The sequence below is a fragment of the Choloepus didactylus genome, chromosome 4 (assembly GCF_015220235.1).
Source record: "Choloepus didactylus isolate mChoDid1 chromosome 4, mChoDid1.pri, whole genome shotgun sequence".
Lineage (NCBI taxonomy): Eukaryota > Metazoa > Chordata > Mammalia > Pilosa > Megalonychidae > Choloepus > Choloepus didactylus.
In genome coordinates, this window is record NC_051310.1 from 85194215 (window position 1) to 85207832 (window position 13618).

The window sequence follows — 13618 nt, forward strand, 5'->3', positions numbered from 1 at the left end:
AACACAAAATTCACATTATTGACAGTCAAGAAACTTGGTTTCTTCTCTCATGATTGGCATTACTCATCTGATCAAGCAAAAGACCCTTTTCAAATGATGGAGAAGTCCCAGGGAAGTAAAGTGAGGGAGTTGTACAAACTCGGAAGACTTCTAAGATGCTTGGACTCTATAATGATTGATGTAGGTGGTTTCACAAGATCTCCTGCAGCTCTGAGATTCTGTGATTTTATTATGCTTATAAGGATGGGCCAGTGTCCTTAAAGAAAGGTGAGAATTCATGTCCCATCCATCAGCGATTCTCCCTTGTGGTGTTGAGTGAAACTGTACGTGTAGTGACCAGGTATGTCTCCAGTGATGTGATCCTAATGATTTTTTAATAATAGTTTGTGAATGATTTACTTTAAAAACATAAATTAGCCAAAAATGACAGCTTATTTTCTTCACTGCTCTGAAGTCTTCTAAGAAAAGGGGTTATATAACCCAGGATTTACCTATAGAATAATTCAGTCATGCGATATTTCAACCGCCATGTTGTAAAAAATTACTGGCATTCATTGGCACAAAAGGAGAGATATATGCACAATGCAGGGGTGTATACAAATGTGTTACAATAATGATGACAAAAAAAGCACATTTAAAAATATATTAGAACACTAGATCTCTTACTTACCAGGAGATAGTACATGATTCATATGTGGGTAATTTAAGGGATTTCCAAGGGTACATTTGACATAAGTACAGTCTTGGAAACACAGCCCTCACATCATCTCCTATGCTATGATATATTTTACAAAGATGGATGTATGCAAATCATGTTTTATGTTTCCTAACAGGTGTAAACTTCAACCATGTTGAATATTTCTCATTCTACCTCATGTCAGTAAAATAAAACATGAGTGCATTTTGGATTTGGGACCCAGACAAATAATATGTACACAAAAATACTTGAACACAAAAAAGGAAGCTTACCACGAATGCTATTGCACTTCTCAATGTGGATTCCCACTGGAAGCAGCTTTTAAGGAACTGCATTGTATTCCATATTGCCATGGTGATTTTTTTCACGCGGTCTACATCTCTTGATAAGATCTGATTTTTTTTTAAAGTGGAGAAATAGGGAGCTAGAATTAAAAACTCCAAATTACAACAAATACTTTCTTTAGATTAGGTAATATTTTGTATACCTGCAGATACTAAACAATTTAAGAGAAAGGAAAAGTCCTAATACTCATTCAGCAACTCTTTTCAAAATGTTATCATCCATAGACGAAGAGAAAATCCAATGCATTTTATAGGGCATTTGATGAAGAATGGGCTCTTCAATAATGTTTGGCCCAAACCAGACCTGGTGAAAGCTACACCAGCCAGGCGTTGGGTGTGTGAGAATTTGCATGTGATTGCCTGGGAGACAGAGAGGAGGAGGGGCTTAGAGGAAGGGGGACAGGGCAGGGCAGTGTGGGGATGTATGTTGTTTAATTTGGGAGGAAACTGATAGATTTATAGTAGGAATATGCAAGTAATATGGCTCATTTAGTTCAGAAAAAAAAAAGGATATAGAAAAGGATAGTTCACAGAAGCCAGAACCCAGCTCTGCCACTTCCTGGCTTTGAGAATCTGGGGCAGTTTCTTAACATCTCTCTTACATAATGGGATTGATATTTGTACTAACCTCATAGATTGTCTAGAGGATTAATGGGATTAGAAAAGTGCCTGCCACATAGCAAGTGCTTTTAAGTATTTGCATCCTAAGCAAAAGTTTCAACTTTATGAAAACTTGGGGACACAAAGGAGCGAGAGGTACATGGAGGCAGGTATGTACAAACTACATGGGGATCTTAGCCCGAATCCCCTGGTGCTCTCTGAGCCTAAAGCTATCCCCTTCTTCCATCCCCAAGCCCTCCATCCCACCCCCAGGTAGTGTTTTGCAAAGGAAATGTCTTTTCTCCCACTTGTAGGCAGATACATTTCAATTTGTTTGCAAAGCAGCTACCCCACCTACCTCAACTGAGGTTTTAACTTTCAAGTAAACAGAGTGAAAGGCAATAATAATAATAAAAAAACAAGACGTTGACTCAGATTACACAAAATTAATATTACACTCAATGTTATGGCAGACCAAAAGAAAACACTCGGGCGCTTCCTTTTCGAAGAAGTTTAAGGCCTTCCCCAAGTGGGCCCGGAAGTCCATGGGAAACAAAAGGATGATAAGATGCCTTTATATTTAACTGCTTTATGTCATCCACAGCTGCTCACCCACAGGAAGCGGCAGAAGTAATAAACACTTTTAAAAGGGGACACTTTGTTCTTTGTTACACAACTGAAGAGGGACAATAGGTACAGAGTGAAGTCCTGAACCATCTCTGAACAGGACAGGGAGGAACTCTAAAGAAATGTAAAGGTCATGTTAAAAAATGTGAGACGTCCTTCACTGGGTCCTTATCTTCATTTTTTGTTGAACTGATGAGAGAGGTACAAAGGGAAATAGCTGGGGAGAGACAGTTAATTCAACTTAGGGTAAAATGCCACCATAATCCAAATTTGGACAATACAAAAATGGTAAGAGCAGCTGTGGGTGAGCCTGGGGCTAGAATTCTCTACAGATCTGCTGGGATAGTCTGGTTATGGACTCAATGGACAGACGTCTCCTGTTCTGCGCAAATGGTTGTGATTCAAAGAGGGTGGGCAGAGAAAGTTAATTCAGGAGCACGTTTCTGGAGTCTTGATGCTAGGACTTCTTGTTTACAGAATGTTTCAGGAGAATAATCGGGGGCTGACACTTTCTGCTTCATTCAATAGATAATTTTTTAAGTCTTCCTCTTCTTGTTGACGTGATTGAGGTCCTTGTTTTGGGAAGAGAAGCAGAGAAATGGAGGAGAGAGAAGGGACGAGGAGGAGGAGAGGAAGGAAAGGAGGAAAGGGGGTAGGGAAGGGAAAGAGAGGGGAAGAAAGGGGTGATAGGGAGGGAGAGGAGAAAAGAGAAAGGGAGGGAAGGAGAAGAGACAGAGGGGGGTGGAGAGGGAGACAGGGAGGGAGGAAAGAAGGGAGAGTGGAGCCAGCAAATAACAGCAAATAAATTCTTTAGGCACAAAGTGTACTAACTTACTGGACTGACCCACCTTTTTGGACAGCTTACGGTTATCTTCAATAAAGCGCTTTTCTCTGGGGGTAAAGGTCCTAATACTTGCTTTGACCTAGAAAGACATTGTTGATAAAAATGGCAGCATTTATATGGCCTTCATTCTTCTTTTTTTCTTCTTAATGACAGGAAAGAAGAGTGCAATCCATACCCCCTGACCCTGAGGAATCTTGGGACACAGGCTCTATATCTGACCTGGGTTTCATTTCCTGAGAATCACTGGGGAAGGTCAAACCTAACCAAGAGCCTGGAGAATCTGCCTCCACTTGGCTAATGCAATGGAAATGTTTAAACCATGGCACAGATGGTTTAAACCAAGAGAAGTATTTAAACCAAGGCTCATGACATTCTCAAACCAAAGTCTCTAAAAGATAAAACTTCATTTTTACATCAAAGTTTTGAATTAAGCTTTCACTAATCATACATTTGAATACCAGTTTCTAACTTATTAAAACACCTTTTCCCAAAAAGTATCTCATTTCCTCTCAATGATCTGGAAAAATAAGTAGATGAGTCATTTTAGCCCCATTTTACAGGAAACAAACTGAGGTTCAGAAAATTTCGTGACTTGTCTACATCACATTGCCAGTTTGTGGAAATCCTCAAAGAATAAAATTCAAGTCTTTTTCCTCTAGATCAGATGACAACTGAAAAAAACATTTAATCAAGATATTTTCTATGTAAGTCTCTACCCCTCTTTTTCCTTAAACTCGAGTTTTACCTGTATGCATAGTCTATGTACAAATGTTTGGCAAAGAAAAAGTGGGAGATGAGGGGTGGTCTGTGGTACAATATCCATATATGATTCCCTTGAAGGGGAGAGGAAGGAAATGGGAGAGAAGAGGAAGTAATAACAGACTTCTCCTATACAGAAGACCATGCCCAGAGTTCTAGCACTACAGGGAATTTGCCAAAGATTAGATAGACAGATAGATAGATAGATAGACAGACAGATACAGACATACATATATATAATTATATCTTAATTACATACCCTAATATATATCTTTATTTATATCACACATATGCATATATATTACATTTCCACTCCATTCATTTTATGAGTGAATTCTTAAATACAATAAACAAAAAGCAGTTTAACTTAGAAAGAATTGCAGAGCCAGTAAGATCTGAATTCATATCTTGACTCCCCCCCTTTATTAGCACATCACCTCTCCTTTCTAAGCCCCTAATATGAAATTAACAATACCTATTTACAGGTATCATATACCCAAATCAGGAGGGTTAAAAGAGCCTGGCACATAGTAGATGGTCAATCAATGGCAGCCATTATTACAATAATTACAGTAAAAGCTCTGTCCTACATGCACTTATACTGCTAACTGGATTAACCCTGCTCATCTTTCCTTCTGGACACCCCCAGCTTGCTGCACACTCCCAGCCGGGCTCCAACAGGCTACACTCCAGCATCTGCAAGAAACTTCTCACAACAGTTGAATTGCACACCCAACACAGGTCAGTTGTCCTACTTCCCAAACCTGATTACGCCATGTTCACCTGTTACTGTAATTCCATATTTTAATAAATTATTATAGAAAATGGTGAAATAGGAGCATGAACCCAAAGAAACTTGGCATGTGAATTGCTTAAGAAAGTTCGTCACTAAAAAGTTACTGTTACTGAGGCAATGAATTTATAAGGAAAAACATCTGGAAGACGTAGGCAGTCAGATTGTTTTGTGATTGTCTTTAAAGTAACCCTCTTCTTTAAAGAAACTGAAGCTAGAAATTATTATAGATGTCATGGGGATGGTTTATAAAGGAACACAATGTAGAACTAAAAATCGCAAATCCATACTAAAAAAGAAAAAAGAAAAAACAAAGGTATTTGATCCGCATCTAAAGATCAGTAAATAAATGTACATTTACTATTTATTTAAAAACAAAATGTTTACGGGTACCTTAAAAAAGTCAATTCCTATTTTAACTGCCATTTTCAATTGACTATTAGTCTTGGTTGCGGATACCAGGGCATCTATTAAAATAATTAAATAACACATCAGAAGCTTGAAAATATCTCTGTCCAACAGCCAATTGTTGCCTTGTAAGAAGATTACAAATAATAAACCAAAAAAAAAAATCTAAATTCCTCCTCTGTTGTTTATTTTTTTTCCTTGACATTTAGATTTGTCGAGAACCAACCAGCATCAATTCTGCTGGTTCAACTTTGTCAAAAAATGTTGAAAAGCTGCAGTGATCAGCATCAATTTTATGGCTGAGTTTTAGACAGAACACGGTTTTCTCTTCTCTCCAGCTACAAGTCTGAAAGACTTTGCATTGATTTGAGTTCCTAAAGGTTGAGCACCCTTTATTTTAGGTATAGAGAAGCTGGAAGTTATGGCCCCCTCCACTTACCGGATTATATATGAGGTCCATTTCCAAGTAAATAACTCCTTTAAAAGCTTGTTCTAAATCTTTATTCTTCAATACATAACAATTTGGTTGTCCATCTCTAATCTGTCATAAACAAAAGATAAAATACATGTTGGTGCAAACTTTCCGCGTGGTGTAAACTTAAAAACCAAAACTGATTTTGGCAAAGGTGAGAAGGCAGAATGATCCTAGATGAAGCAAATATTACACTTATTATCCTAAGTCAACTTCTCGGTCTGGAGTGCTGTTACAACTGATAGGAAGCTGAAGTAACAACCACCAGGCTGAAACTGGTGAGTTGATGGAAAATCAGTGGTTCAAATTGCAACTGACAGTACATGGGTTTTTCCTTCAAAAACCCCAGAGGCAACACATTTTTATTTATTAAAAATGATGGGCATTCTATAATATTCTTAGCCAGTACTCCCCAAGACTGTCAAGGACATAGGGAAAAAAAGGAGAGATTGAAAAAAACTTGTCACTGATCTGAAGAGACTAGGGAGATATGACAATTAAAAACAAGGGATTCTGGATTGAATGCTGGAATGGAAAAAGGACAGTAGTAGAATAACAGGTGAAATCCAAATAAAACTGGAGTTTAGTTAACAGTAAGTTACCCACGTCAGCTTCTTAGCTTTGACAAATGTATCATGGCCTCATAAGAAGTTAGCGTTAGGGGAAACTGGGGGAGGGGTGTTTGGGAACTCTCTGTATTATCGTTGCAACTTTTCTGTAAGTCTAAAACTATTCCACAATACAAAAAGCAATTAAAATATTTTTAGGAAATGAATAAAGGGACAGGTTTTCATAACAATGATCAGTTTTGTTTTTTTTTTTTAACAGCCAGGAAACAACACATATTAAATAAATAAATCCATTTTGCTAAAGTTGAGTCCAAAGTGCAAAAACATTCAAAATGCACAAAGTGCCAAAAAACCTTCCAGATAAACAAGTTCCTCTGATATCCTCTCTCTGCCAGTATCTCACGGCATTTCCACAAGCCAATCCGCCTTTTGGCCCCAGTATGTGAAGCATCTAAGAAAAAAAACATCTCCTGTACCATTTTGAAACCTATTTGGCTCCCATTAAAAGGATTCTCTTTTCAGATTTGATAGCAGCAATGCTTTTATTATACACGGTCGTATAAGTATTGATTAAACATTTGGCTTTTACGAATCAGACCCGTTAACTCTAAAATGACATCAGCAAAACTTGAGCTCACCAAAAGCTTCGTTTGGGACTGTAACGACCAAAGATTTAAAATAACATGGGAAATTTGAGGACACGAAATGTGAGCCATATTTTAAATGACTATTGCTGTCACCATAAGCATTTATACAAGTGTTCTTATTAACAGTGGTGGAAATGAGCTGAGTCAGTCACAGGGGAAATAGAGCAATCCTACATTGCAAAGGAGAGGTCACTTTCCTTCCCAAAGTTGCCCCACCTCTCTCAGATTGAATAGGTTTTAAACAGAGAGAAGGTTTTCCTGGCCAGTGGCTAAGAGGAAGGGGGTGCCCCATAAAGACCTGGTTTCCTTCCTAAACGGTGTCCAAACAGGATTCTGAGCTTCCGCTTTTATCCACAGTCTCACTTAATAAATTGTGGGTGTTAAAGTTGAAAGAAATAAATACAAAAACAGCATGACAATTTGCCAAGCTGTCTTTGGTCCAATTTAGCTTTGCTTCAACCCACAGTCACTGCATTCTTAAAATTTCCATGATTTCTTAAGGGTTAGGGAAGGTCAACAAAAGAACAAGAAGTATCGGTATAAGAAGCAACATTTTATAGCAAAAGGAACAGTTTTTTTTTTTTTTTTTTTTAATTTGGTGAGTGACCGTTTCCTCTTTCTCAATGTCCTAGCATTGTGTCAGCAAAACACAGAATCCAGCTAGGGACATTAAAGCAGTCATTAAAATGAGAGATATGAAGTTATTCATATTTAGCGCTTTAACATAAAATTATCTTAAAATATACAAATAACAAATTTAAAAATTTGTAAAAAGTTTGTAAGTTACAGAAAAAACTCAAGTCCCTTTGAACTTCCACAAACATCACAATCCCTTCCCTCTACAGAAATTACATAGAAATTTGGTATATAGAGCCTTCTTAAACATTATTGAAAACTTATATTCATAAATATTTCCCCGAAAAATGTATCTAATGTTTTGTTTTTCCTAAGTATCAAATTACATGTATTTTTAATTTGGTTTTTTTATCCATCAATATGATTTGGCAATTTACATATGTTAATATATAAATCTGCCTCATTCCTTTAAACTGCAGCATAATATTCAAATTATGAATATGCCACAATTTATTAATTCTCCTACTGATGAACATTCTGTTGACTCCAAATTTCACCGTCTGCTTGCTGCAAAGAGTATCTCTTGGAAACAGACAAAGGGCAAGGGAAAGAGGAAACTTATGCTACTTTGTATTTGAGATAATATGTTTCAGTTAAGAAGAAATTAAAGCATTTGAATAGTTACTGTTAAAATTAAACACTGTAATAGTAATCTACAAAGACTGTTAAAAATATTCTCATTTTTCACTGTCTTTATTTATATAATGCAATTTACAACACCAGTATATAGGATAAAGAAATGTTCAGTAATAGCCCAACTGACAAAACCCCCATGTCAGCATTTATATAATAGGAAATGAAAGCTAAATATATATTTTTCATGTCTAAATTCTTTCATTTATATTTTGAACTCTTAAAATTAGTTCTATCAGTTTATAATTTTAAAACATCTATTAAATAGGACAATTAAAGCACAGCCGAAAAATTTAGAAGAATCTCTATATAATTCGGTTCCTAGGTATAAGGTGGCTACCTCAATTAAAACCAAAGTTTAATTTTGAGATCCCTGTCAGACAAGGCAGACAAAAGGAATTCTACACGTTCTTGGGAGAATCTTCCTGGGCTAACATGTAGGAGGGCTTCATTTGACTCAAAAAGAAAAGCCATTGGATATAAAATAATAGAAAATATCTTTGACTTCAGTTTTACAAGATGAATAAACTCTTCAACTTGACTTATTACACTTACCTTTCATAGGTGAAGAATGCATTATATTAGGCAATAATCTGAGGAAAACATCTCTGAAGGATAGTTATACAGATCTAATGTAATTAGGAATCCAACTTCCACAAGTAAGATATTAGGCATTTTTTATTGCTCTTTATATCATTTTCAGAAACGCTATGATATTTCAGAGAGATTTTGTCAATAGCTTGCTAACAGTTATTTCATGGTTAAATTAACCAGTGAGTGAAGTGTGCAGGAAGTGTATCACAGAGTAATGATTCAGGATTGTAAAGCACGAGGACAAGTTACAGAGAAAATATTTTGTTTAAGATTTTTTTTAACTAACTCATGAGCATCCTTAAACCATTCAACTTTTTTTAATTAGAAAAATTGTAAAACTGCTTAAATAAGCTGTAAATGTCATAAATATGGAGAGCTTTTTAATAATTGATAAAACTAATTTTTGAGTCAAAGAAATGCTATTAATCATTATATTAGAAAACTACACTATCATATAATCAGCATATGACCAAGGTTGGTATGTGAGAACAGAAAAAACAAACAAACAAAACCTATAAATCTTTTGGAACTCCTTTGAAAGAATTATCACTATCATGCTTTAATATAACTTTCTTTGGTGCAAAGAATCACCAACTCACTCAAAAGCAAAAATAATCAAAATAATCAAAATAAATATGAGGGAACAAAACCTCAGTTAGTTTCAGGAGGAAAACTACAAATTTAAGATCAAAATTCAAACTAAAGAGTCATATTGATTCCCCAATTATTTGGTCTTTGTGTGAAAAATTGGAGAATATTTGGATTCAGCTAGCATTACTCTTATCAGGCATCATTCATTAAATACGAAAGGGAAATGCTTTAAAGTAGCCACACCATGGACACATGTTGTACTCAGCTGATGTGCATGCAAAGTGACTCTCCAGTAACATGCGATGAGAGGAGACATGCAGCAGGGCAAGAGGAAAACAAACACATTTTCTTTAGGAGCAACACACATTCTTGTCCCCATTTGGAATCAGATCTGCTTCTTACAGCACAAATTCAAAACAGCAGGGAAGATTCAAATGTCAACCAGGTCATTTTTTCGCCCTGACCTGACCCAGAGGACAATCTACAACCACCAGCCAGTAAGGGCAGCAATGAATTCACTGCCCCAGGCCCTTTCCATCATCACTCACTCTTCTGCCTTCCAAGGCCAATCATTCTACCCATTGCCCGAATCCAAGCCCCAGCTCTGAACCTTGGAAAGAAAACCACGGTGTGCCCAGCCCTTCTTATCAACCCCTCTCCCCAAAATACAAACTATCTTTATTAAAGTAATTTACATTAATAATAAAATCTGTATAAAAATTTAAAAAAATTTTTTAAATGAGAAATATAATTTCAATTGAACTTATTTTTTTAAAAAAATAAACAGCACCTCTTTTTTATATGTTTCTAATTATCTTACAAAAATAGGATTGCAATGTACAGGGTAAGACTTTGGGGATCTAGAGGTAGGAGAACTGAGCTTAAATCCTGGCTCTGTCTGCACTGGCTGGTCAACCTCGGGTAAGTTAATTAAACCCAATCTATAAAATGTGAATAAAAATGGAGCCTATTGCAGAGGCTGTTGTGAAATAATTAGCAAAAGCAATGAGCACAGTGAAAGGTAGACAGAAAGTACTTGAAAAATATCATATGTTTCTAGTCTTTTAAATTTTTTCATAATTTTGAATAACTTGTCTTTTTTTAAAAATGTATGGGAAAATTTACCCACGTAAAGCACGAGGACAAGTTACAGAGAAAATATTTTGTTTAAGATTTTTTTAACTAACATAATTTGGAATGGTTCTTCACTTTATGAATTTTCTATAATTAACTTCACCACTCTATTGTAACTTAGTAAGACTGCTTCCAATTTTTAACAATTATAAACCCTGTGATGAATTTATACAGATATATTTGCACACTCCTTATGATAAATTCTTAGAGGTGAAAATGCTGATTCATAGAACATTCCTATATTTGTGAGTTAGGCAAGAATTGCCAATTTGTCCTCCCAAAACTCTATATTAATTAATACTGCCAGCCAGCTGAATAAGCCTGCCCATTTCTCTGCAACTTTATCAACTGTAGGCATTTTTATTTAATACATAGCAATTTCACAGGAAGTAAATGGTCTCAGGTTCGTTTAATAAGTACCTTTTTCTAGCAAGAATTAATTTTTTTCATATATTTATTATCAGTGGGCCATGATAGAACTGTGAAACCAGACAGTATTAGATACAATTCCCATTTCTGGCAGTTAGCACCTGTGTGATCATAGGCAATTACTGTAACTCTCCAAGTCCTATAACTGATACCTAGAGAAAACAAATGCTCAAAGATATGTGTACATTACATTTTAATCCCTCTTATCGAGGTATCTTCTGCAAGACTCATACCAATTCATACTCCCACCAACAGACTTTGGAATTGTCCTTTTCCACACCTTAATCATCAGCAGTAATCAAAAGTCTTTACTATATTTATTAAGCTGATTGCTTAAACTGACTTTATAATTTCAGTTATTGATTTTATAAAATTTATATCTTTCCATTTCAGATAAAATGACAATGAAGAAGACAATAGCTTACACTTACATAGTGCTTACTGCGTGATAATTAGTGTACTAATCACTTTACAGCTACGAACTCATCTAATCTCCAGGACATCCCTGCAGCGAAGATACCATGACCATTGCCCTCATTTCATTGACGCGGGAATAGAGACAGAGAGGTTAAGTAACTTGTCAAACATCACACAGCTAGTTAGGGAAGAAGCCAGTGTGCCAAGCCAGGCAATCTGGCTCCCAACCAATATGATCATAATTGAATAAAATGAGTCAATATTATGCTCATTAGCTCTTAGGGTTTCTATTCCTTTGAATTAACTTTTCGGCTAGGTTGACTATTCCTTCTTTAAGGATTTAAAAAAAAACACATAAATTAATAAAATTATCCCTTTGTTTATATGTTGCAAGTATTTTTTTACCAGACATTTGTCTTTTAATTTATGATGGCAATTTTTATGTTTGTTTTGACCATATCAACATCCCAGGCTTCTCTCCTAATGACCCCTGTATTTCACTTTATACTTACATATGCAGATTCCCCACTATTTTAATAATTTTTCTTACGGAGTTTTGTTTCACATTTGATCTTTAATTCATTTAGAATTTGTTTTTGTGTTTGGTGTAACAAACTCACACATTTTTCCCCTGATGTAAAGTAACCAACTTTCTCAGAGTCACTCATTAAATAATTGTCCTCTTCCTCAATGACTTGATGTTTCAAATTTTTTATATATTAAATGATCTCTATTGATTTGGTTTTCTTTCATGTCCTTCGGTAGAGTTCTAGAATTTCTTCATGTAAAAAGTAGACATTACAGTTTTTCATTTTTGTTGTTATAGACTTGGATGCTATTTTAGCTTTTATAAATGTTTTCCTACGGGGTATAGCTGATTTCTTTTTTAATGTTGATCCAGTTTACACTTTACCGACCTTTTAAATTCTAATATGTTTTCTATTATTTTTCTTTATGTTTAAGGATAATAACATATGCAGATAATTTGTTTCTGCCTTTAAATATGAATATTTTCTTTCTTCTGTATCTTTTTGCATTGGTAGATCTGACGTAAAAGGCTAATTTTAATAGTTCTCAAAGGGATAAATATTTAATTTTTTCAACAATCTATGCAGTAGGAAATATGATCTTCATCTTAAAGATGAGACAATAGACTGTAGTGCTTCAGTAGTAACATTGATGTTTGTGATGCCTGTAACAGATGTCATTCATATTAATGAAGTGCTCCTCAATTACTAACTTACTAGATAATTTTTAAAATTTTACTTTTTTTGTACTGTATATATATATATATATATATATATATATATATATATGTATAGCACAAAAAATTACCACCTTAACTGTTCTTAAGTGAGGAATTCAGCAGCATTAATGATATTTACAATGCTGTGCTACCATCCATCACCATCCATGACCAAAAGTTTTTCACCATCCCAAACAGAAACTCTGTACCATTAAGCAATAACCCTGATAACCTCCAATCTACTTTCTGTCTCTATGAATTTGCTTATTCCAGGTATTTCAATTTTAAATTTCCTTTTGTTGAGAAGCTTAATTGATTTTCAACATTTCTTGTTTACTGATAAAACCATTCAAGGTAAGGATTTCCTCTGAATAATACATTTGGCCCATATCCACAATTTTTTATGCACTATATTTCATTGTCCTTTTTGAAACAGTCTATAATTGCAGCTTTGGCATCTACACTAGCCACTTGGGGTTTTTTTTTCCACCAAGTGGGTTGATATTTATTTTGTTTTGTTGCTATTAATATCTATTTTTATAGTACTGTTCTTGTATAATATCTGTCTTTGGGGAATCTATTGCATTTTGGACCCACAAGATGATCAATATTTGAAAACGTTAAGTGGCCAATTGAACATAATATTTTATATTTTTATGTGAATATACACAAATGCATACACATTAGATGAGCTTATTACTTATTCTCTAAAGTTTGAGAACCACCACTTTGGTATGTCTAAAAATCACCTGAGCACTTGCTACAAAGGAAATTCCAGGGTCTCATCTCCAGAAATTTACTAGCTGTGAAATGGTGCTTAGGAATCTTCACTATGATAAACACTTTATGGAATTGTCACATTTGGGACTTCAAGAAACATCACTTTACAGCCTTATTTTTTGTTATGATATTTTTAAGGCTGGATGGATATAGATATAGATATTCATTTGTGATTTTAATTTTGTAATTTTTCTTGTATATTAAATATTATATATATAATTCTATGGCAAATTATTCATGTAACAGTTCATGTTTATGGTAACCTTATCGATAATTAAACCTTTCTTTACTAATAAAATAACCTAGCATCATGTTTCTGACTTACCATGTATTTGCATTTATGTGGTATATTTTTGCTCATTAATTTGTGTTACTGTGTGGTAAGTGTCTCAAAGAAG

At 34.9% G+C, this 13618-nt stretch overlaps 1 protein-coding gene across 10 annotated transcripts in view; it reads right to left on the reverse strand.

Moving 5' to 3' along the window:
• MCTP2 (multiple C2 and transmembrane domain containing 2) overlaps positions 1-13618 on the reverse strand; it is a 254741-nt gene that overhangs the window by 83757 nt on the left and 157366 nt on the right. For all 10 annotated transcript variants that reach the window (XM_037832944.1, XM_037832947.1, XM_037832945.1 and 7 more), the window contains 3 exons: positions 5512-5613; positions 3117-3191; positions 970-1089 (listed from right to left, as the gene is read on the reverse strand). In XM_037832944.1, the coding sequence (XP_037688872.1) occupies positions 970-1089; positions 3117-3191; positions 5512-5613 (297 nt within the window). The remainder of the gene's footprint in view (positions 1-969; positions 1090-3116; positions 3192-5511; positions 5614-13618) is intronic.